At 41.0% G+C, this 25,845-nt stretch overlaps 1 protein-coding gene across 1 annotated transcript; it reads left to right on the top strand.

Annotated features, from left to right (window-relative positions):
• Positions 1 to 468: 468 nt before the first annotated feature.
• On the top strand, positions 469 to 25,845 carry EREG (epiregulin). The gene is made up of 5 exons (XM_008267746.4): positions 469 to 598; positions 17,716 to 17,802; positions 19,548 to 19,671; positions 20,652 to 20,801; positions 22,212 to 25,845. The coding sequence occupies exons 1-5, from the start codon at positions 550 to 552 to the stop codon at positions 22,291 to 22,293; spliced, it is 492 nt and encodes a 163-aa protein (XP_008265968.1). The 5' UTR covers positions 469 to 549; the 3' UTR covers positions 22,294 to 25,845.

The raw sequence follows: 25,845 nt of genomic DNA, 5'->3' as shown, positions 1-25,845 counted from the left end.
CCGGAAGGCCGACTTCCATTCATTCAAGTTTTGCCTGTCACCCACGGCAAAGGGAACTAAGACCGCCCACTCTGTCCCAGCAGGTGACCCCAAGAAGCAAACCAACTCATCTGGTCGGCGCCCGCCACCTCCTCCCGCGCGAGTCCCAGAGCCAGGTGGAAAAGTTTGGGGAGGAGTCCTCGGCCAGCCAGCAGGACATTTTTTCATCCTCCAGCCACTGCTCTCAGGTGCGCTCCTCCGAGGGAGGATGACATGGAGAGTCCTCGCCGGGGGCCGAGATTAGGAAACTCCGGGCACTTTGCACCTCACCCCGCTAGTCAGGCCTCCGCAGGCTCCTCCCTAGTCTTATAAAGGTCGAAGCGCCGGGCAGTGGCGCACACTTGCCTGCGAGGCCCGCAGTCCGAGGGTCACTGCTGACGCGCGGCCCCTGCAAGCTCTCAGCGGCTCTCCAGCCACAGCCCGGCAGCGCGTCGAGCACTCCCGGTCCCGCCGCCCGCAGTGCAGCCCCTGCGCCCGTACGCTCCGCCTGCGCTCGCCGCGGGGACGAGGATGGAGACGCGCCGCGCGGGCCTCGTGCCGCAGCTGCTGCTCTGCCTGGGTAAGCCCTCGTCCCACCCGGTTCCTGTGCACTTGTCATCCGACAAGGACGGAGGTGTCTGCGGGTTCAAGTGCACTCCATGTAAAGGCACCATCGTGCCTTTCCCCAGGGGTGTGTGGGGAAATGGGGGCTAAAAATGCCTTTCATTGAAATATTTATTACTGCTGTGTATATCTTATGCATGAAATCTTTATTAAACAAGATTAAAAAGTGAGAAGCTTTCGGTTTTTCTTTTGAAAACTTGCCGTTTCTAGAAATGTAAAGGCCTGGAACGCACTGTTGTTAATATACCATCCTTTATTCCTTCTGGTTGGAGGGTGAAAGGAGTAGGGGGTGGACCTCCGCATAAAGAATAGTTTTACAAAAAAATACTCTGCCCCCCTCTCTCTTGCACGCAGTTTGCTAAAAGCTAGCCTGGTTAAGTTTCCTAGGGGCGCTGGTGTGAGTCTGGGTCTTGTTGGCTGGAGGTCCTGCTGTTCTCGGGTAGCTGGAGTGGAGGGAATGTGAACAGGTCCTGGCACTTGCCACCGCCCGCGGCCCGGACACCTACCGCTTCCGGCTTTTCCAGCAGCAGGCGCTTCCAGAGGCCGGGCTGGTCTTTGCACTTGCTGCTAATTGCATCTACTCGCAAGAAGGTATTATTGTGGGTTTCCCTATTTGAGAGAATTTTGGTTTTTTTAGGCAGAAAAAAAAATCCCGATACATGTTTTCAGGATTGAAAAAAAAATCACTTTTCCCTAATTCCTTAAACTTCCAGAGGAGTTTGCAGTTGTACTCATATATGAATACTGTAATAAGGAAATAAAAGTTACCAGTCTCACATTCTTCCTGGAGTTGCAAGGAGGTGGATTCCCATAACTAACTCTTCCTTTGTAGAATACGACAGCTAAATTATGACTTTGACACACCTTATTTCAGGGGTTGGGAGATATAATAAGACGCATACTATGCATAGTTGCAACTTAGAAGTCCAAGTTCAGGATTATAAATGGAAACTGGACCTGTGGTTTTTGCCAAAATTGATCTAAGAATGATCTGCTAGAAAATTCTCAGTAAATAATGCAGCTTGGCTGTCTTTGTTTTCAGATTTCTGTGACAAGAAAGAATCAGAAAGGCGATAGTCTTCCTAGAGTTAGAAATTAACCCAGAGGTCAGAGAATGGCTTAGCACTTTTTGTTGTTGTTGTTCCACCTGTAAGGTTGTGTCTGAACAATGCAACTTTCTGTTCTTGGCATCTCATTGAATATTCTAATTTGAGACAGCAAGGACCTATGAATAGCCTGCTTACTACCCACTAAGTATGTGTGTTGTGTGTTTTTGTTGTCATGAAAGTGCTTACCTCCTTTATTGCATTACTTAATTATAGTTCACCTATTTCATCAGCCGCCAAGCCCATTTCCAAATGAGCTAGGCCAGTTTCTGTTTTCCCAGTTTGTTTAGATATTTCTCTGCCACTAGGAAAGTTCCTGTTTGAAGTTCTGTATCTTTATGCTTTACCTAGATATGCAGGTCTTATAGTTTGACTCTAAAACACTGGTGGGAAAGGCAAGGTCCTTTCTTACTTCTGAAGTTACCTTTATTTTCTCCTAATAGAAGATTACTCAGAAATACTTTCCCCAAACTCTGTCCTTTCAAAAAAAGACACTTATCTAAGATTCAGCTTTCATTTTAATATTGCTATTCTGTAGAATTCATAAAATAAAGATTCAACTCTCTACCTTTATGCAGATTTAAATTGTTATACACTCACATAATCATTTAGTTATTTCAAAATTTTAGACACATTGGATATTGATGTTCTTGTTTAATGGATTGGAGAACTGGCCCCAGTTCATGTAGACCTGAAGCTGTAAGCTACAAATTCACACCTGGGTTAGTTCATACTTATAGCCTAAAGAACCCTAAATAAAAAGATTGAGACAACCAACACTGGATAACATTTTTCTCAGTAACCTATAATATATATTGGAGCTGAATTATCTTTTTTAATCTTATGGTTTCTCTCAGAGGAGAACTTTTTTCTCTCTACCTCTGCAGTTATGCTTGGAACTCTCTAATGAAATGAAACCTTTTCATTCACACCCAAATGGAGTTTTGAACATATTTTTGAATGCCATCTCCAAGACAGTATAATCCGTGTTCATCATACAAGGACAGAGAGCCCTACAAAGTAAACATTCTTTCTTGACAATGCAGAGGTATAGATTTCAATGAGACCATTGGCTTGCCCTCGATCATCGCTGTTGACCTGAGAGTTTGTGAGCTACCTGAGTCTTAGTATACCTGAGATGACACATCTTGGCAGAAAATATGATGACTGGCCTCTCCTGTCTGCATTTTGACCCCAGAACCCTAATTGCACTTTGCATTGTCTTGCCACATGAGCAGCCTGGGTAATTGAGGTGTCTGGTTTTATTCTGGGACCCAAATCCTGAAATTGGTAGGGAATTAACAATTACCAGATGCCTACTGTATGCCAACCACATTGTCTGTTAAGTGCCTTACACACATTACCTCATTTTCTCCTAACAACATGAAGTAGGTGGGATTAACCCAGTTTTGAAGAAAGGAAGGCTCAAGGGAGTCAGATTTCTCATAAGGAATTTTTTTTTAAGATTTATTTTATTTGAAAGGCAGAGTTACAGAGAGGCAGCGGCAGAGAGAGAGAGAGAGAGAGAGAGAGAGAGAGAGAGAGGTCTTCCTTCCATTGGTTCACTCCCCAGATGGCTGCAACTGATGGAGCTGCGCTGATCTGAAGCCAGGAGCCAGGAGCATCTTCTAGGTCTCCCATGCAGGTGCAGGGGCTCGAGGACTTGGGGCATTTTATACTGCTTTTTCAGGCTACAGCAGAGAGCTGGATTGGAAGTGGAGCAGCTAGAAATCAAACCTGCGCCCATTTGGGATGCCAGCACTACAGACAGCGGCTTTAGCCGCTAAGCCACAGCACCTGCCAGCACCCTCTCATAAGGAATTAAGTATAGTCAACGGCAAGGCTACCCTATCACTACACAGAATGTGCCAATGGACCTCAGAGCTGGCAGGAGCACAAGACAACAGGTTCTTACAGAAGTTCCAGCATGTTCTGAAACTTTCCCAGGGCTTAGAACTTATTATGAAGACAGTACATATATGTACAGAATTGGGCTTTCTGATTCATTTCAAAATAAGAGACAGAAAACATGTGATGTTTTTTAGATTTATTTATTTATTTATTTACTTGAAAGAGTTACAGAGAGAGAAAGGGAGAGGGAGAGAATCTTCCATCTGCTAGTTCACTCCCTAAATGGCCACAACAGCTAGGATTGGGCCAGACTTAAGCCAGGATCCATGAGCTCCCATGTGGGCACAGGGGCCCAAGCACTTGAGCCATCTTCTGCTGCTTTCCTAAGCTATTAGCAGGGAACTGGATTAGAAGTAGAGTAGCCAGGTCTTGAACTGGCATCAATATGGGATGTTGGCATCACAGGCAAACAGTTTACCCACTATGCCAAAGTGCCAGCCCCAACATGTTACTTTTTAACTTGTGCTAAAACATATTGAATTTTACTGCCCACTCATAATTTTTAATTGACACAATCAATGGCTAGAACTTTTATTGCAAAGCAGTCATTGAAGTCAGTTCACTGAAAGCTTTATTTCCATATCTTCCAAGATGTATGTTAAGTAAAGCAACCAAGGAGCAGGATACGTTATGTCATTTTTTTTAAAAAAGATTGATTTATTTATTTGAAAGGAAGAGACAGAAAAAGAAGGTTCTTCCATCTGCAGGTTCACTCCCCAATGGCCACAATGGCCAGGGATGGGCTGGGTCAAAACCAGGAGCAAGAACTTCATCCACATCTGACAAGTAGGTGCAGGGGCCCAAGCACTTGGACCATCTTCCACTGCTTTCCTAGGAGTATTAGCAGTGAGCTGGATCAGAAGTGAGGCTGGGGCTCCAACCAGTGTCCATATGGTGTGCTAGAATCTCAGGCAGTGGCTTTACCTACTATGCCACAACGCCGACCCCCACTTTATGTAATTTTTATTCTTTGTGTCCTTTTTATATTATTATGAATTGAATATAGCTTCAATAAAAAACCAAGTCAGAGCCTGCCACCCATTCCTTATAGCAGTAGATATAGGTTTTTTTGTTGCAAATAAAGCCTATTACACTCACACAATCACTTTGTGAAAACTGAATTTCAATATTTTCTGTTCATTTTTGCACAAGAAACTTCTATTTCCTGCTCAAGTGTCACCCATGAGATGCAAATGTCAAGTAAGAAATCCTCTTTGAAGAGATTGTAAGTTAAGACGTGGTTTCCTCATCCCTCAATTTTCACTCTGAATATAGGTTTACGCAAACTGTCTAATTAATACAGTTGTAACTACTGTTGGGGACATTCCATTAGAAGACAATGGGATGGCAGCCCAAAGCTGTAACATGAGAGGTGCTCAGGGAGGAGTAGCCTGGTAGCCTTGGCCTTGCTATAGCAATTCAGAAACCTTTGGTAAAAGGAAGTGGTGAGGCAGACTCAGTGTCCTCTGGCCATGCAGTTTATGTAAGACTGGGTGTTGGGTTACAGAGCAGATAAAGAAAGGTTCAATGGCATTCCAAGTTGAAGTCATGATTTAAATAACCATGATACTATTTATGACATGCAGCATGATTTATACTTGTCCAGAAAAAAGTGAACCCTCAATTTCTTACGTCAAAACCCCCGACTTTAAATTTGAAGCGGGAAAGTAACTGATAACACACATGAATGCATTTTTACCTATGTCACCTTTTATAATTTTGAATTATAGACATTGTTCATAGGATATAGATTTCACACCACAGTTTTTTCATTTTATACTTTCAGAAAGATCTGTTCCTCCTTGAGCCTCATTTTCTCATTTGTAAAATGCAAATCATTGATCAGGTCAGGTTAAGGGATTTAATGATTGACAAGTGGTAACAAATGCTCTTTCAAAACCATGGCTGTCATCATCATTGTCATCATCATCAAAGTGCTTTCTCACAAAAAAGTATCATTTGATTCTTACAATAATACATTTTTAGTGAGAAAACATACTGTTGTTTCCATTTTACAAAGGAGCAAGCAGATTTAGGAGTTAAATAGTCTATAAGGCTTCATGTTTGAATCTACTGTACCCTCTGCTGTGTATGCCCCAAATCACTCTGCACTGTGGGTGAAAGCTCTTCTTACCATTAGGACTGAAGAAAAGTGTCACTTTCTTAGGTAAGTTTGATAAGCCCAGTTCCCCTCCACTCCATTATGCCTTTCCGTTTTCTTCAGTCCTACCCTTGTCACATCCCATAGTGTATGTCCAAGCCTCTGTCCTTACTGCTGCTGTACCGATTTTCTACCATTTGTACTATGACTTAGACTCAACACTCAGTGAATGTCTGCTAGGCAGGTGATTAGATTGATCCAACATGCTTACCATCAGGTTTTGACTCCTGTTAAAAATCTGCTCAAGAATGGTATTTCGAGATTAAGTGATAGTTTTTGAAAACTAGATTTTGTTGTTTCTGATAAAATCTAATAATTTTTCTTCCCACTTCTCCAAACACCTCTTATTACAGTCTGTATTCACTGATGGTATGCCTACACAAAATTCAAATACATCTGTACTATGTAGATGTGTGTGAGAGAGACAGAGAGAGATGAGTTTCTAGCAGTGATCTGAGTGACTGATGGATAGCCAGTAGGAGAAAGAGAAGTATTGTTTCAGAAATGAAGGGAGCTTCAGAACAATCTACCAAACTCCGTTACCACCTCAACCCCATTCCTGCTTCCTGGTGACAGTTTTCAGAGACAAGGAAATTCAGTTGCAGAGGTAAAATTAAGAACCTGAGCTAGAACTGAATTCCATTATGCAGGGGTTTTCAACCTTGGCCCTGTTGACATGGATTGGCTAATTTGTCATTTTGGGCTGTCTGTGCATTGCAGGGTGTTTAGCAGCAATCCTGGTCTCTACCCACTAGGTGTCAGCAGTAGCTACTCCCAGTGTGACAACTACAATCCTCTTCAAATGTTGCCAAATATTCCTGATTGACAAAATTGCTCCTTGCTGAGAACCACTGACTAAATGTTTATTTTACTGCTGTAGCACATTGCCATCTATAACTCACAGTTTTAATGATGACTGCTTGAATTTACCAACACAAATATGATTAATGTACACTGGAATGAAATATAAAACTTATTCTCCTGTTTACAAAAAAAAAAAACCAGCATAGCAATTTTCATTACTGATTTTGGCACAGTTTACTCAAGGTCTGTATTTCCCACTGCCACATAAATATGGATAGGCAATCTGTGTCAAACTCAAATTCACTCACTCATTATGTCCTCTCTTCAGGCCCCATTCCCACCACAAGGCCTGCTGCCTTGACTCTGTTTTCTTCTGTGTTAATGGCATCATCCTCCTTGCTGTTTTCTGGCCAGAAGGTTTCTTCTTTTGACTCTCTTCCCTGTTGTCTGGTCTCATCAAATCCATTTAGGGCAGTGGTCTTTTGTACCACTTTTCCTTTTGGCATCTTGTTCAACATTGTATATACAAAGAACTCTGAATGGATTGTTTTGAATAAACATCATTTGACATATGTAGTTACTAAATGCAACTATAGACGTTGTCTCTTCCTTCTTTTCCGTTCACCAGGTTGTAACTAAGCCCTTTCCATCCTGGTATCAAACTATGGTTGTGTATTTGCTTCTCATTGAAGTTAAGGTCTCCAATTTTAACCCCAACTATATTTTCACAAAGCAGTTTCTTAGCAGCTTCTGTCGCTCCCCCTCTTTGTGGAGGAACGACACAGGACCCTGCGCTGTTCTTTTGTCTGCTCGGCCCTCCCCGGGTTTGTTGCTGGTTCTTCCCGGGTGGGCTACCGACCCTTCCACCTCCGTGGAAGGGCGGTTCCCCCTGCCACATTCCCCACTTCCGCGGGGGAGCGGCACACCGCCGGCCGGCTCTCTCGGGGGCTGCACAGGTGTTCCTTCAGATGTTCCCCTTAGATGTTCCTGGTGCATGTTGTCTCTCTCCTCCTTTATAGTCCTTTTCCACCAATCCCAACTCTGCTACCCACATGCCAAGTACGCTGCTCTCCTCCAATCAGGAGCAGGTCCTACAGTTTATTGGTTGAACTGGAGGCAGCTGTGTAGAAGCTGTTTCCCTTCTCAGCGCCATATTGTGGGAGAGCAGATGCATAGAATAAGTCTTAATTCCAGTAACAGTATAGTCCGAGTTGCTCCCCACAGATCCCCCTTTCTTTTTATTTTTTGGCGTTGATACGCGCCTGTCTTCGGTGCCCCGTGGCACACACTCTGCTCTGCTTGCTAGAGTTGCCACAGGTTCTTACAAGTCCTATCAATCAGGCAAACCGAATCCCGGTCCTCTCTTCGCCATGTTGTGAGGAGGTTTTTAGGCGCTGATGCGTGCCTGAGTTCGGTGCCCTGCAGCGCATGCTCTGCCAGAACTGCCTGCAGGTGCTTACAAGCCCTATCAGGCAAACCGAATCCAAGCCCTCTCATTGCCGTCTTGTGGGGAGACTTATTAGTGTTGGTTCGTGCCTATCTTCGGCGACCTGCAGCTCATACTCTGGTCGAGCTGCCTGCAGGTGCTTACCGCCTTACTAATCAGGCAGACCGAATCCAAGCTCTCTCATTGCCATGTTGAGGGAGGCCTTATTTTTCTCCACTTCTCTATCTCCGGGCATTCCTATCTCTCCCATTTTACTTCTATCTACCAGCATTCCTATTTCTCTCATTTTACTTCTAAACTTCTGTTTCTCTTATCTTCGCGGCTTCCTGGCGCCCGCCCTGAGGCGGCTTCCCGGCTCTGAGCCGCTTCCCGGCGCCCGCCCTACGGCGGGTTCTCGGCTCTGCACGGGTTCCCGGCTTTGCACACACTCTGCGGTCTCCACGCCCTTCGCGCCCGCACCACGGCCTTAGCGCCAGCCCCGCGTTCCCTATCTATTCACGCCCCGTGCTCTCTCTGCACGCGGCAGCTTCCACAAGTCACACAGCACAGCTCACGTTTCCGCCACTAGCATTCAATCCAAGTTCCCCGGGCTAACCTGGTGAATTCCAACCTGACGGCCCACGTCTCTGCCTCTGGTTCCAGATTTTCGCCTTTTGCTCCCCGGGCTGACTTGAAGAATCCCAAGATAGCTTACGTCTCTGCTTCAGCCTGCACTCGCGGCTTCATCCTCCCTAACATTTTTCTCTACCCGGTATGTTTCCCTAAGTTTTCTTCCAACAATATTCCTCCCTCATTTCTCCTGGCCTCTCCCCACAGTCCGTATCCAAGTCTAAGTTTCTTATAGGTTTCACTTTCACTTTCAACCTGCAGTCCGTATCTGAGTCTAAGTTTCTTCTTGCTTTCACTTTAAATCCTAACTTCTTTCCCACAGTCTGTATCCGAGTCTATGCCTAGGCTTTCGATAGCTTCTTCCGGCACCTTTTCTGTCCGGCTTTTCCTTAGGCTCTTTGCTAGTCTCTCTCTCTGGTATTTTCCACTTCTTCCCGTTTCTTCCCTCCTAAGTTTCCTATCCGAGTCACGGCCCCATTATGTCGCTCCCCCACTTCGTGGAGGAGCGACATTGAACCCTGCCTAGGCTTCATATCCGAGTCACGGCACCATTATGTCGCTCCCCCTCTCCGTGGAGGAACGACACAGTACCCTGCGCTGTTCTTTCATCTGCTCGGCCCTCCCCAGGTTTGCTGCTGGTTCTTCCCGGGTTGGCTACTGACCCTTCCACCTCCGTGGAAGGGCGGTTCCCCCTGCCACATTCCCCACTTCCGCGGGGGAGCGGCACACCGCCGGCCGGCTCTCTCGGGGGCTGCACAGGTGTTCCTTCAGATGTTCCCCTTAGATGTTCCTGGTGCATGTTGTCTCTCTCCTCCTTTATAGTCCTTTTCCACCAATCCCAACTCTGCTACCCACATGCCAAGTACGCTGCTCTCCTCCAATCAGGAGCAGGTCCTACAGTTTATTGGTTGAACTGGAGGCAGCTGTGTAGAAGCTGTTTCCCTTCTCAGCGCCATATTGTGGGAGAGCAGATGCATAGAATAAGTCTTAATTCCAGTAACAGTATAGTCCGAGTTGCTCCCCACAGCTTCCAGTATGTGAGTCACAGGATGTTGTCTCTTTGAGTAAAAGCAATTGGCTTTGAGACTTTTAAATTTTCTTTTGTGTGTTCACTTTCTCCTCATTTATTTACTTACTTCTTATATTCAAAGATTAAACCGTTATCTGTTTGCAAACTCCTGGTCAGCAATAGGCTTCTACAGATAAAGCAAGAAGATTAACCTGCTTCTAACAATGCCATGAAATGTTCCAAGCTTCAGGCTACCATATTGGCCATAAGGGAAAGACAGCAAATGGTAGATACTCAGAGTCTGTGATCGTGCCCCTTCAGGGCACTTTTGTCTTGGAACTAGGCTATACGATTCATTTGAAAGGCTGGATTGGACCTGGAGGGACAGAAGTGCTCAGGAAGATGGAAGAGAATACAAGTGGAACATGTTCTAAAGAGGCCCGTCCATAAACTATTTCTTGACGATAAAAGAAGTATTCCTAGTGGCAAACTTGAAGTAATCATCTAGAAAGGATCAATCCTATTAGGGGAGGCAAGCGCTTGATCACAAAATTCAAAAGCACTCAAGTTAATATGATTTAACCCTTCACCAAGAGTTGGTTTGCCTTCCTATGTATCATAGAAGCACTTCTGATACGGGCAAGGTATATATCTTTAAACTCGTTTTTAGGGTAAAATAAATAATTTGCTTATATTTTGACACATAGATTCTTTTTTTCTTAAATTTTTATTTAGTAAATATAATTTCCAAAGTACAGGTTATGGATTACAATGACTTTTTGTCCCCCATAACTTCCCTCCCACCCGCACCCCTCCCATCTCCCGCTCCCTCTCCCATTCCATTCACATCAAGATTCATTTTCAATTATCTTTATATATAGATTGATTTAGTATATATTAAGTAAAGATTTCATCAGTTTGCACCCACACAGAACATAAAGTGTAAAATACTGTTTCAGTACTAGGTATAGCATTAATTCACATTGGACAACATATTTAAGGACAGAGATCCCACATGAGGAGTAAGTACACAGTGACTCCTGTTGTTGACTTAACAATTTGACAATCTTGTTTATGGTGTCAGAAATCTCCCTAGGCTCTAGTCATGAGTTTCCAAGGCTATGGAAGCCTTTTGAGTTCGCTGACTTTGATCTTACTTAGACAAGGTCATAGTCAAGGTGGAAGTTCTCTCCTCCCTTCAGAGAAAGGTACCTCCTTCTTTGATGGCCTGTTCTTTCTACTGGGATCTCACTAGCAGACTCGCAGAAATTTTTTTTTTTTTTTTTTTTTTTTTTGCCAGAGTGTCTTGGCTTTCCATGCCTAAAACACTCTCATGGGCTCTTCAGCCATATCTGAATGCCTTAAGGGCTGATTCTGAGGCCAGAGTGCTGTTTAGGACATCTGCCATTCTATGAATCTGCTGTGTATCCCACTTCCCATGTTGGATTGTTCTCTCCTTTTTAATTCTATCAGTTAGTATTCGCAGACACTAGTCTTGTTTGTGTGATCCCTTTGACTCTTAGACCTATCAGTGTGATCAATTGTTAATTTAAACAGCTTTAAGTATTGTTTGATGACTAAGATATATGTATGATTTGGAAATTACCACTAAAATTGAAGAGTATAGTTAATGTCTATAAGTTGAAAGATATGTCATTAAATCTTGCCACTTGACAAGGAAGATTCTATGAATATCTTTTAAAACTTTTTGGGAGATTTACTTACTTCTTTGAAAGGCAGAGTTACACAGAGACAGGAAGAGACAGAGAGGGTATCTTTCATCTGCTAGTCAACTCTCCAAATGGCTGTAACTACCAGGGTTGAGCCAGACTAGTCAGGAGCCAGATGCTTCATCTGGATATCCTATGTGGGTTGCAGAGGACCAAGCACTTGGACTATCCTCTAGTGCTTTTCCAGGTATGTTAGCAGGGAGCTGAATGGGAAGCAGAGCAGCTGGGACTTGAATTGGCACTCATATTGGATGTGGCGTTGCAGACGGTGGCTTAACCTGTTACTCCACAACTCTGACTCCTATTTTTTTAAAACTTAAAAAAACATTTGTTAGTAAGCCATTGTTATAGCAATGCCTGGTTTCATGCTGTTTTGGCACAGATTGTTAGTTTTAACATTTATCTCAGTGTCAGCACTGTGGCATAGTGGGTTAAGCCTCTGCATGCATTGCCCGCATAGCATATAGGTAATGGTTCGAGACCTGGCTGCTCCACTTCCAATCCAGCTCTCTGCTGTGTCCTGGGAAAGCAGTGGAAGATGGTCCAAGACCTTGGGTCCCTGCTCCCATGTTGGAGACCCAGGAGAAACTCCAGTCTCCTGGCATCAGATCGGCGCAGCTCCAGCCATTGAGGACATCTGGGGAATGAACCAGCAGATGGAAGACCTCTCTCTCTCTGCCTCTCCTTCTCCCTGTGTAACTCTGACTTTCAAATAAATAAATAAATCTTTAAAAAAATTTATCTCTAGTGACATAATTACTTGTAAGTTTAACAATAAAATAATTGTTAATATTGTTAATATGTAAAATAGGGTGATAGCTGGTAGAAGGCAAATTAAGTTTTTTATACATTCACTAATAGCATATGAATATATTCTCTGAAAAGTAGGTTACTACTGGAAATTACTGGCTGTAAGTCTTTCCAACATCTGATATGATAAAAAAGTTTACAATTAGTTTAACCAAGGTGAGGTAAGACATTACCGAATAGTGAAATTTAATTAAAAACAGAGATATCAGAAAAATAGAGAGGGTATGTTCAATCTTTAAAAGTATGTAAGACCTAACAAGCCTACTATGTTACTGATAAATCCTAAAATTATAGACTGCCATGGAAGAAGATTGAAAACTAACAGTCCGTCAGTAGGCTGGCATGTGACCACTGCAGATGTGTGAACAAAGCGGATTTTGCTACCTGTTTGGGCTGGGCAACTACTATGATTCATCATGAGTTGCTGTTCTGGTCTAAATACTCTAAAAAGGGTAAATTTGGGAAATAAGGTTCATTGCTTACATTCTATAACTGCATTTTACTTTGGATCACTTTTATTTGCTTGGTTGTTCCCAGAGGGGCAGTTTTATGCTTGATTTGCAATTGATTTTGCTGACTTGGCTTGGTGAGGCAGCCAGTGAATCCCATGCTCCTCTGTACTGGCTCCTTCTACGTGAGCTCCTCACTGTGACCATTAGGAAGCAAGGTCAAAAGGAGCCATGTGCAATGAAAGAGATGTTGCCTCCACCTGGTATGCTGCCTGATGGTTGGGCAAACACGTCTTAGTGCTCTGGAGCCCACAGCACTTAGTGTTATCCCCATTCTGGTCATGGCACTCCACCTCTCCTCCACATGCTCCTCAGTGTTGTGTAAGGGTGTGGGCTTGGTCCTGACTCACAGGGAAGAGGAGATTTGTATCCTATGAGTCAGTAGCACTACTTCCTGCTGGCACACTTGAGATTTCACTGGCACACAACCTTTGAAAGGTTCACCTTTGAAAGGTGAAGGCAGAGAGACAAATAGGTGAGCCTCACACTCAAAACTCATTTGGAAATTTAACAAAAATAATGGCTTCTGAAGGGATTTTGACTTCCATAGCTGTATTTTTTTTTTAAGATTTATTTATTTGAGAGTGTTACAGAGAGAGGAAGGGACAGAGAGAGAGAGATGTCTTCCCTCTGTTGGTTTACTCTCCAGATGGCTGCAATAGCCAGGGCGGAGCTAGGTTGAAGCCAAGAGCCAGAAGCTTCATTTGAGTGTCTCATGTGGTTGGAGAGACCCAAACACTTGGATCATCTTCTGCTGCTTTTCCCAGGCTTAGTAGGCAGCTGGATTGGAAGTGTACATCTGGGACTCGAACTGGTGCCCATATGGGGTGCCAGAAAAGCAGGTGGCAGTTTTACCCACTATAGCCATAACACCAGCCCCTTGTAGCTATGTAGAAATAGAAATTTCAGCTGTCAATTTTAAGCTCACCTATATCACAATGTATAGAATTCCTCTGTATCTCAATCTCCAAGTAGGGTCTCCCACCAGATCTGGTTTTTACACAGACCCTATGCAGTCTTTACTGCCCCACTGAATTATTTTCTTAGCATGTATTCATTATCAAGAGTCAAAAACTGAAATGTAGTACTTGAACCATAGAGATATTATGTTCAAATTACACAAAAATCATCAACAAAAGTGAAAAACTAAGGAAATACATTCATTCCACTTTAAAATAATGAGTAGTGACTCTGCAGGGTGGCAGGATGGTGGGTGGACATGTCATTCTGATTATCCCCACGGAGGCACAGGAAAGAATACTTGAGAAACGCTATTGTGGAGCTGTGCAGGTGGACACAGGATTTAGAGCCAATTTTATTGTATTCTTGGCTCCATACCAATAGATTTAGGATGGAACTGCAATTACACACTTTCAGAGAGGTATTAAAATTCTTTACAATTTCATCTGTAAACTATTCTGCCTTTGGATTAATATAGCAAGTCTCACAGAAACTGTCCTGAGCTATGGACTGTGTCCAAGGGAGCGTCCCAGGTAAGGAAAGCCTAGTTTTCATGGAGGCACACCCTGGGCTGAGCATTCTTCAAATAACAAAGACAAATATTTCACCTGTGGCCTGAGCAACTGGAACAAAATTTCCAAAATGGAAAAACTAACAACTGCTAAAATCCTTAAAAAAAAAAAAAAATGGAAGAGGAAGAAGCAACACCTCCAAACAATTAGCTGGATTCTCTAATAGAGTTTGCAGTGGTGAGCAATTCTGAACACGAAAGGTTAGTCTTTGTTTTTTTGTTTTGTTTTGTTTTTTTGTTTTGTTTTGTTTTTTTTTTAAAGGATGGGGAAACTAACTTCAAATATCCATTTTCCCCCCACTGGCTGGCACTTTCCTAGAGGGAGAATTAGTAATGGCCGTTCCAGAGCTTTCCTCTGTTGAAGAAGCATGGAGGAAGGGGAGTGGCTTGTATGTAGACACACACAAGTAGAGCTCCAAAGCCTTGAGGAGGTTGTGTCACAGGGATTATTTCTTTAGCAGTGAGAATACATGGCAAAATTGTATTGAGAAGTAAAACAAAATTGACTTGGATGATTATTTAGCTCTTCCTCTACAAAAAAACATAATGAAAATAGTTTTCATCACTGTTTAGCTATCAATGAAACCCAGGCTCTAGCCACTTTTTTCTTTGTCATTTAAAAAGATGTTGATTTTTTCTTCTTTTTCTTAATCTGAGAGTAATTGCAGCAGCTCTCAGATATCATGGGGATGAGATTGTCCTAAAACTCTAGAAAACAGTTTTCAAATCATTGAAAGTGTATGAGACTTACGATCAAAAGATAGATTCCTAACTTGTCTTCTGTGGTCACTAGATAAGAGGTCTTAGGCAAAACATTTAATTTAAATGCATTGAGGTTTTTTGAGCTAAAAACTACTTCGAAAGAGGTGCCAAACTTGCAACATAATACAAACTATGATTTCTGATAATGTGAAATTTGGTTTTAGAAACAAAAGAATAATTAACTTATTTAAAAGACTCCTTTGAGAAAAAATATAGAATTAGTATATTATATGCATTAATTCATTCTATTAAATCCCAAATTATAGGGGCCAGTGCTGTGGTGTAGTTTGTAAAGCTTCCACCCGCAGCACCAGCATCCCATATGGATGCCGGTTCAAATCCCGGCTGCTCCACTTCCCATTTAACTCCCTGATAATGTGCCTGGGAAAGCAGCAGAAGGTAGGCAAAGTCCTTGGGCCCCTGTACCCTTGTGCACTCAGAAGTTCCCGACTCAGTCCTGGCCATTCTGGTCATTTGGGGAGTAAACCAGCAGATGGAAGCCCTCTCTCTCTCTCTCTCTCTCTCTCTGCCTCTTCCTTTCTGTAACTTTGTCTTTCAAATAAACAAACAAATTTTTAAAAATCCCAAATTATAAAAAAAAATTATGATCTTATTATATACCAGTAGAGGGCACTACTCACATACTTCTAGGACTGGAGATTGATGTTGAGTGTCAAGGAATAGTCATGGGAGTCTCTGTTATATCAAGACATTTCAGAAAAGTATCATTTAGTTTCATTCTCTCCAAAACTATGTAAAGTAGAAAAAGTTAAGACTTTTATTTTATGAGTCATGTGGCTCATGTTTTCTCCTGAAGTTGTCTTTGTCTTTCTGCCATTGTTTATAGCCACTCCTTGAGGTTGAGCACCTGTTCCATTGACAGCTGCCTTCCTTTGTTCTAGTGATTTACACTCTAGTATTATTACCCACTTCAAAGTTCTGAACTGTGCCCTATCAAACAACATGTATCCAAGATATTTAAGCTCTTTAATTTCAATTTTCTCATGAGTGCAATAGTAACTACCTCATTCAGTGAGAGGATCAGATGAGATAATATATGCCAATGGAGTAGAACCATGCCTAGCACAGAGTACACAGCTCACAAAATGTTAACTGCTGCTAACTCACCACCATCACCATTACTGATCTCTGTAATACTACAAACAGTTACTCATACTAAGTTGGAAGAGTGGTTGAAGTGCACATACCTGAAACTTAAACAGAAGAAGCCAAATGCTCTTAGGAAATGTGTGTACAAACAAAATAATTCTTATCTTTTTTTGTACAATTCACAAATGACTTGAGTCACTCTGAAGCCTATTTTCCAATATTTATCTTTTCACTGGAAATACATGGAACAGATGGTTCAGACTCTTGCTGTCCAGGCAGAAACTGGATCATAGGGCTCAGTGTGGTTTGTGTGGCACGATGGTCCTTCCCATGTTAGATGAAAGATGAGTTGACCCTCTGTATACTCAAATTTGAAAACTTTGGAAAAAATCATGACAGTACTGCACATGTGCAAACTTTCCTTTTCCTTACTCTCTGAACAGTACAGTATCATGACTATTTATTTTGTGTTTGCATTGCTTTGGATATTATGTGTATCTAAGGTCTATTATTATATTATGAGATCTAAGGTCTACAGGATTGCATGCAGGTCATATGCAAAAAATACATTTTTGTGTAGGAAAAACATTCACATTCATACATTTTAGTCCCCACAGGACATCCTAGGACTAATTCCATGAGTATGTCAAGGAGTGACTGTATTCTGATTTTACTTCAATTACATTTTGCTAATTAAAATCCATTTTCCTGTGTAGTACATTCAATGCAATGAGTAACTTAGGCACTTGAAGAATCAACAATGGATGTATCCCAGGATGTGTTTCCTGTTTATTTATTACCATAACTAGAAGCTCATTTTTATTTGAAGCCTTCTTTTGTAATGTGACCTTTTCTTAAGATTGTATTTATTTATTTAAGACAGAGTTACAGAGAGAGAGAGAGAGGGAGAGAGAGAGAAAGAGACAGAGAGAGAGAAAGAGAAAGAAAGAGAGAGAGAGAAAGAGAGAGAGATCTTCCATTTGCTTGTTCACTCTCCAAATGGCTGCAATGGCCAGGACTCGGTAAGGCTGAAGCCAGGAGCAAGGAAGCCCATCCAGGTTTCCTAGATGGGTGCAGGGACCAAGCTCTTGAGCCGTCTTTGGCTACTTTCCCAGGCTCATTAGCAGGGAGCTGGATTGGAAACACAGCAACCAGGAATCCACTGGTGGTGGCTTAACCTGCTGCACCACAATTCTGGTCCATTTTGACGGGATCTTCTTTGGAGCATCACTCTGAACCTATAATGGAGTAAAACAGTGGAAATTCCCCAATGGCTAAGCTTCTTAGGAAATAAAACTTCAAAATTAGGCCTTTGGAAATGAATGTTATGAAACATTTCAGGTCAAAGCTTAAGTATGACTGCAGTGTCACAGATTTTACCTTTGGACAGAAGAGTTAGAAGTTCCTTTATTTTCAGTTAAATGCCTTTTTCCACGAACTGTTTTCTTTTACAGTTTTAAAGGATCAAATACTTGCAACAACAAAGTGTTATAAATATGGCATTTGCATTGAAATCCACTTAAGATTTCTTTTCTTGAAACATTAATTCGATATTTATTTTCCTCCACAAATAGGTTTCCATCTTCTACAAGCAGTTCTTGGTACCACCGTAATTCCATCATGTATCCCGGGAGAAGCTGAAGACAATTGTACAGCTTTAGGTAAGCCCAGCTTCATCTATGTTACATCAAAGGACTGCATGGTTTATAACAGAATTGTAAGCTCCAAGACTATAAATACACAACAATGAGAAAAGGGAAAGGATTTGCAGTTATTATATGCATTTTTTAACCTCCTGGTGATCCAGAGTTCTGGAAAATTTTGTAAATGAGTAAGTAGTGTAAAGGGGGCCAAGCATCTAATTACAGGTAAAAATTGGATCTTAAAAGACAGAACAAAGAAAGGCCAATTGCTTTTGGCCATTCCCTGGAACTTTACTGTCACATAGGCAGACTAGATTGCAAGCAAATAGAAAAATGTAACCTTGGTACTATTTCTCTCTCTCTCTCTCTCTCTCTCTCTCTGTGTGTGTATATATATATATATATAAACATATACATAGGTACATACAAGTATATAATACTATATTACGCTATATGATATAGCATATTACACACATATATAGAAAAGAAAGAAGTCAGGTCCTTCCTTTCCAGCCACAGTGGCTATTCAGCAAAACTTTGTGAAGTGCTTAATATGTGCCAAACATCATACTGTGGCTGCAAGATACATCAGTGCCAGCCCCGCGGCTCACTAGGCTAATCCTCCACCTTGCCGGCACACCGGGTTCTAGTCCCGGGCGGGGTGCCGGATTCTGTCCCGGTTGCCCCTCTTCCAGGACACCTCTCTGCTGTAGCCAGGGAGTGCAGTGGAGGATGGCCCAAGTGCTTGGGCCCTGCAACCCATGGGAGACCAGGAGAAGTACCTGGCTCCTGCGGCGGCCATTGGAGGGTGAACCAACGGCAAAGGAAGACCTTTCTCTCTGTCTCTCTCTCTCACTGTCCACTCTGCCTGTCAAAAAAAAAAAAAAAAAAAAAAAAGATACATCAGTAAGTCCCCTGAAAATCTGCAGCCTCGGGCTGTAATCTAGAGGGGAGAGAGCTATTTCCTATTCGTTCTGAGCTCGTGAGCCAAGCACTGTGCTGTTCCTGTCCATCAGTCTCTCCAGAGCTTTGCTCAGCCTCCCCCAACTGCCCCTAACCCTTTTCTTCCTTTTTGGTTATTTGGCAAAGAGTAGTAAATCTAGCTACTACTTTTTGTTTAATTTTGTATCTAAAAGTGAACTTTACATGGAGATAGTGACACTATTTCTAATGAGGCTGCTATTTTCATTGCTGTGTTTGCCCAACAGAGGCATTTGTAACTCAGAGTTAGTCTAATTCATGTTCAAGTCTTATTGTTATAGATGTTGGGAGACCTTCATTACTGATTGTTTTCTGTGGTGGTAACCTCAGCAATTTGGGAACACACACCAAAACCAGGCTGACTGGCTTAAAAGTCCTCCATAGAGTTAAGATATCTGATTTAATTAATGGTTTCAGCTTGCTGTTGCTTTTGGGAGGAGTGAATTTCAGAATTGTTATGAGAGTTGAGAAACTCAGACAAATTTTTTTTGGAGAAGTGACTAACAGCACTATGGAAGGTAATAATGTATATTTGTTAAACTTACCTTTTCTCTCCTTAAAGGCTATTTTTAAGAATTAAACCTTTGAGTGTTCTGTTTTGTTTAGTCTGTTGGATATTTTCCTTTGGGTTCAGATATTTGTTTATTGATCCGGAGAGTGTGACAACTAGAGGAACAATTTTCGAGTGATTGCATTTGCACTCAGTGGTTGCTGTTATGAAATGGTGATTAATGCTCCAGAGAAAGCAACAGAATGTATTCACCTTTTCTTTTCCCTCACAGTTCAGATGGAAGACAATCCACGTGTGGCTCAGGTGTCCATCACAAAGTGTGGCTCTGACATGAATGGCTACTGTTTGCATGGGCAATGCATTTACCTGGTGGACATGAGTGAAAATTACTGCAGGTAAAAGGCCAAAACTGAACAAGAAGACTTCAAGATCGTATTTCTCCCTCTTAGATTTTTAAGTTGTAATCTCATGGGCTATTAAAATGTAGTTTACATATATGCCATTAGCAACTGTAGAGGCTTTTTTTTTCTTTCTTTTATTTTTAATTAGGAAACAAAGTGCAGCTTTCAGAATGTGCAGAGAGCTGAGGGGTACAGCATGGAAAGAGTTTCAGAAGCCTTCCTCACTCTTCTGCTGTGACAGTAGCTCCACCTTTACATATTTTCACAGGGCTGGTGTAGCCACTGTTGTGTTAAGAGTTGATTCCTGGCCGGCGCCGCAGCTCACTAGGCTAATCCTCCACCTAGCGGTGCCGGCACACCGGGTTCTAGTCCCGGTCGGGGCGCCGGATTCTGTCCCGGTTGCCCCTCTTCCAGGCCAGCCCTCTGCTGTGGCCAGGGAGTGCAGTGGAGGATGGCCCAGGTGCTTGGGCCCTGCACCCCATGGGAGACCAGGAAAAGCACCTGGCTCCTGGCTCCTGCCATCGGATCAGCGCGGTGCGCCGGCCGCAGCGCGCCGGCCGCGGCGGCCATTGGAGGGTGAACCAACGGCAAAGGAAGACCTTTCTCTCTGTCTCTCTCACTGTCCACTCTGCCTGTCAAAAAAAAAAAAAAAAAAAAAAAAAAGTTGATTCCAATGATTGGGAAAGAAAGCATCTAAATCCCACAAAAATCACAAAGCATCATCCTAGAGAACCAGCCACCCTTGCGGTTGAACAAAACTGGCATATGCTACCACAATTCAGCCTGCAAACCACGTGGAGCCCTCTTCTCAATGTTGACCCAACTGTAGAATCAATCTTTGAATCCATCTTTACAACTTTTAGTAAATATCACGGAGTTTCCACATTGCAGTGTGAAATTCATTCCTACAAAACTAATTCATATTCATGAAGTCTTTCTTAAATAACTGATTTTTCTCCCATACTACCCTTTAGGTGTGAAGTGGGCTACACTGGAGTCCGATGTGAACACTTCTTTCTAACCGTCCACCAACCCTTGAGCAAAGAATATGTGGCTTTGACTGTGATTCTTATCATCTTGGTTCTTGTCATCATTGCCGGTTCCATATACTATTTCTGCAGATGGTAAGTCAGTGTATTTTTGCACTCCACTTTTATAAATTATTTTCAAACAACGTGAATCCAAACATGGCAAAAAATTGAACAAAGTACCAAAGAAAGATAACCTGCACCGATGTTATTTACCAAGATATTTTACCTGCTGAACGGCTGAATTTAACTCATTTATTATCTCTATTCCTCATTACCTATGTGACCCTGTGCATCCAACTGGAAGTATGAGCTCCTTCCTCTATAAAATATAGATATATTTTTATCATCAATAATTACAAAGTTTTTTTTAAAGTACTAAATATAACACTGTACAGGTGAGAGTGAACCAGAAAGCATGATGGTGTTCCTACACTTAGCTCCTTGAATCTAATTTATTAGGTTGGGGTGGGTATTTGGCATACTGGTTAAGATGCCAGTGTCAGCTGGGATACCTACATCCCATGTTGGAATGCCTGGGTTTGAGTCCTGGCTCCACTTCCAGTCTAGCCTCCTGCTCATGTGCGTCCTGGGAGGTAGCAGATGATGGTTGAAGTACGTGGGTCACTGCCACCAATATGGGAAGCCTAGACTGAGTTCTAGGCTCCTGGCCTTGGTATGCTGCAGCCTCAGCTATTGTGTGCATTTGTGGAGTGACCCAGAGGACGGAAGATCTCTCTTCCTCTGTCTCTGTCTCTTTTTCTTTCTTTCTGTCTCTCTTTTCAAATAAATAGAAATAAATGAATAAAAAATGAAAAAAGATGATAGCTTACTGAATGAGTGAATATTCTGAATTGCAATATACCTATGAGACCCTGGGCAGTTACATAATCTGTTTGTACTTCATTTGCTTCATCTATAAAATGATAATGATAATGGTAATTATGAGGATAAAATAAATAATACTTACATAGCACTTAAACCTTGCCAATCACCTAATTAATGCCTGATAAATGCTATTATGATTTGGATTGGTGATATCAATATATTAGTGTGATGGGCAGAATATAGTAATGTAGGGTGATATTTGAAATACTAGTTCTTTAATAGAGTGACTGAAATAAGGAAAGAGAAAGAGGGAGGGAGGGGAAGAGGGAGAGACAGATGGGCTGGAAAGAGAGAAAGAGAGAGAAAGCAGGCAAAACCCAGGTTCAAAGGTGGTCACATGTCTCCTGCAGTTTCACAATATTCATGATCTGGTTTGAGCCTCTGAGAAGTCCTTTAACTGCTTTACCTTTTCCTTCTGAAATTGTTTCATGAGCAAATCCTGCCCCTTCTTCCCTCCTATCATCTTGTCAACCTAAACCTGTTCACATTTGTCATTTTGGAAACTCTATGTGAATGTACATTTGAAATCTATGTATTTGTTTTCTCTTGTTGTTAATATACTTTGCTCATATTGCTACTGATTATAGGCCTAACAGTTTTATTTCTGAATATTTCCAGGTATAAAAATCGAAAAAGTAAAGAAACAAAGAAGGAATATGAAAGGGTGACCTCCGGGGATCCAGCACTGCCGCAAGTCTGAATGGCGCCATTCACCTATGGGCAGGGATGCATAACTTGCCTGGTTAATGATCGATTCCTATTTTATTATTAATATTTATATTGGGTCACATGTTAGGTCAACAACTGTATATTTTTAATGTACTTGGAAAATGTTTTTATTTTTTTTGACAATTTGCTAAGATATAATATGTAAAGTATATTTAATACCAACAGGGAATTGATATTTTTGTAAGAAATAATTTCCTGAGCTGAATGCTTCATTGAAAGCTCCAAAGCTTTTGCGCCTGCTACACAGTGCTTAGGAGTGAGTAGTGCCCAGTTTGTGGCTGAGAAAGTGACAGATTTCTGTAAGCCTAAATATATCATAAAATTAATTTAAATAGTATATTTTTAGTCCTCAAATCAATGATAATTGGTTTGACTATAGCATGGTTTGATAATAAGAGTTGGCACTGCTGTGTCATTTATTAAAATAAGAATGCAGTTGGAGAGTGAGAGAAGCAAACACAGGTCATGTGCTACACAGGACACATTTGTAACACACAGAGCTGGGAAGACCTTGACCTCTGAATCCTCACCTCAGCTGTCATTCAGAAACTAGGTATTGGGAAGGGACTTGGGTGGTTCCCTCTGCCAGCCTGCACTCCTGCAGGTACCAGCTGCTCAGCAACAGATTCTCTTGGAGTCAAATGAACTGAAAATCTTAATTTTTTGTTATAGTTCATGTGATAAGTATTTCATGGTGTCACAAAGTTGCATTTTCGTGTAGATGATATTTAGGTGATATAATTGCTGTACATAAGACAACTAGAAAAAAAAATCCACACTTGAAGCTAAGATTTATGCTTTTTTAGAGTATTTATTTTCAAAGACAATTTGTTGAAGAATTCTGAGATGAAATCAATTATTATTATTTTATAATATAATGACAATAGCTCTTTGTATTGTCTAAAGATGGAAAGTAATTTCATTTTCGATTCAAGAGAATTTTAATCTAAAAATAGATCAATAAACAGCCGCTTCTAGAATTTAAAACTACATCTTCATACAAATGGGAAAAATAGAAAAAAAATCAATGTATTTTTCCAAATGAGAAACTCATCTGAAAGATTTTAAAATTAGACACTTCACCCAACCTTCCTACAGAGGCTGACATGACCAGAGCCCCTTTTCTGTTATTGTTTGTGTTTTGGAAGAGAGAGGTTTCTTCTGCACTCTGAGCCCATAGGTTGAAGTGAGTTAATAAGAGTATTTTGGACCATTGCATAAGGAGCCATAGCTGTCACTACCTTTGGATTCCATGGGAGTCTGCCTCACTGAATGCTAAGCCTTTGGACAGTCTCTCTGGATCACATACCAGGTCAGGGAGGATCTGTTCTTCCTCCACTTTTTTCCAGGCATGTGCTAAGGTAACAAAGAGATAATAAGCCATGGCTGACCTTGGATAAATGGGTGCTGCGGCTTTCCTCCCTGTATATCTATGCATTGTATACAGTGATGTGTTCACAGACACTCATCTAGCATCTGGCTCTGCCTTTTGCTATTAAGGAAACAAGCAGAGAAAATGAACAAAAAAGTATAAAAATACAAATCATATACAAAAAACATAGATGTCCATGAAGTCAATCAATTAATCATAGAGTTGCAGTCACTTGTTGCTTTGCTAGCCAATTTATAAGACTTAAGAACAAGAAAAAGGGAAATAGAATAAAAAAAGTGAGATCTAAAAGTTTATTTCGTTTCCCACTTAATATAGCAGAAGTCAAATATGCTACAGAAAAAGGTTTTAAATCTTATACACACTAATAGATATAAAGGAAATCTTTCTATTTTCAGTGATCCTTACTATTTCAAAGAAAACTTATTGACTAATCAATAATGAAATAAGTTATTTATATAATAATAATGAAATAAGCTATTTCATTTACAAAAGCATCTCCATATTGGTATTGGACTATTTAAGTACCTCAAATTATATTAAATAAGTAAATCCAAGTAGTTTGGTTTTTTTTTTAAGGAGTATTTATTTATTTGGAAGGTAGAGTGACAGAGATAAAGGAGAGAGGCAGAGACAGAATGCAATCTTCCATCCACTGGCTCACTCCACAAATGGTTGCAAAGGCCAGGGCTGGGCCAGACTGAAGCCAGGAGCTCCACCCAGGTCTCCCCATGGATGTCAGGCATCTAAGTACTTGGGTCATTCCCCATTGCTCTCCCAGGCACACCAACAGGGAGCTGGATTGGAAATGTAGCAGCCCGGACTCGAATCAGCACTTTTGATATGGGACGCTAACTTACTGTGCCACAATATCAGACCCAGTTTGGGGTATTTATGTTTATTTAAGAATGCTCACAAAATCAATCCCTGAAAGTTAAATTTGTATTGCTAAGTTCTTATTAAATAATAAAAATATGACCTTAATTTCTTTATATGGGTGAAAATTACTAAAAAGATTATTATTTTGTTATTGTAATGTCAAGTTAGCCATAAAAATGATTGAGAACATCTCTGGCTCATATTTAGACTCTCCCTCAGTTTATAGATTTCTAAGAGAGGGCTATGTATCTTTGGGAACTAAAATAACCCAAATGTATAAATGCATAATTACACTCTTCCTTCCAGTTGACACATAATAACCCATCTGAGACATGCTGTAATCAAGGACACAGAGTTCTCTGATTGGTACTAAAGATTTAATCTTAGAGCTGAGATTAATTTACTATGTGAAACATTTGCAATACAATGTAACTGCACTGTTCTCCTAGACAGGCTCATGTTCTCATCCCTGCCAAAAGTCAAATCAATGGTACTGATGTACTGGTATAACTTTATCTTCACACACACTCTTATTTTTTGAGTCCTTGAAAAAAGAGCTAGCTAAATTCAATTGCCATGGATATTCTACAAATTTGTATGTGGCTAACATTTGGTACTAGTGTCTAATTTCTGTTGAATTCAATAATGCCATTTTAAAAAACTCATGCAAAATAATGCAATCTGTCATTTTTGCTTCAAACTCTATTCTGTAGACATTAAAAACATGTGTTTGATTTGCTGTCCAGTGGTTTATGATTTTTTTCCTACTCTTACATGGGAGAAGGGGGAGTAACTTGTTTTATAAACAATGTTTCTGCTGTATATTTTAATGTTTTAACTAAAGAATAATTTTATCCAGAACATGTCTGATATTCAAGTTTGATGATGTTAAATGTATATAATATGTTTTTCTCTTTGCTTTATTTTGCACTCTGTAATTGCACTTTGTAAGTTTGAAGAACCATTTGGTATACATTTTCTATTAAAGATGTTATGGAACATAAAATTGTATTGTATGCAGTTTAAAGTAACTTATCTGACTTTGAATTTTGTCAGAGTACTGAATTGTATCAATTTGTTTGTGTTCAATATCAACTTTGATAATTGTGTACCTTAAGATATTGAAGGAGAATATAGATAATTTACAAGATATTATTAATTTTTATTTATTTTTGTTTGGAACTGGAAAAAGACACAATTGAAAAATAAAAATGCATTAAGTGCCATGCATTAAAAATCTATACTGACAATCGT

Source organism: Oryctolagus cuniculus, chromosome 8 (genome assembly GCF_964237555.1).
Source record: "Oryctolagus cuniculus chromosome 8, mOryCun1.1, whole genome shotgun sequence".
Classification (NCBI taxonomy): Eukaryota; Metazoa; Chordata; class Mammalia; order Lagomorpha; family Leporidae; genus Oryctolagus; species Oryctolagus cuniculus.
The sequence above is the reverse complement of the archived record's forward strand: the minus strand, read 5'-3'. Positions and strand labels throughout refer to the sequence as shown.

Excerpts from the sequence above, each read along its gene's own strand:
- EREG (XM_008267746.4), top strand. The coding sequence starts at position 550 with ATGGAGACGCGCCGCGCGGGCCTCGTGCCGCAGCTGCTGCTCTGCCTG. Across the intron at positions 599-17,715 it reads GCAGCTGCTGCTCTGCCTGG|GTTTCCATCTTCTACAAGCA; the intron begins GTAAGCCCTCGT and ends CTCCACAAATAG. Across the intron at positions 17,803-19,547 it reads AGACAATTGTACAGCTTTAG|TTCAGATGGAAGACAATCCA; the intron begins GTAAGCCCAGCT and ends TTTCCCTCACAG.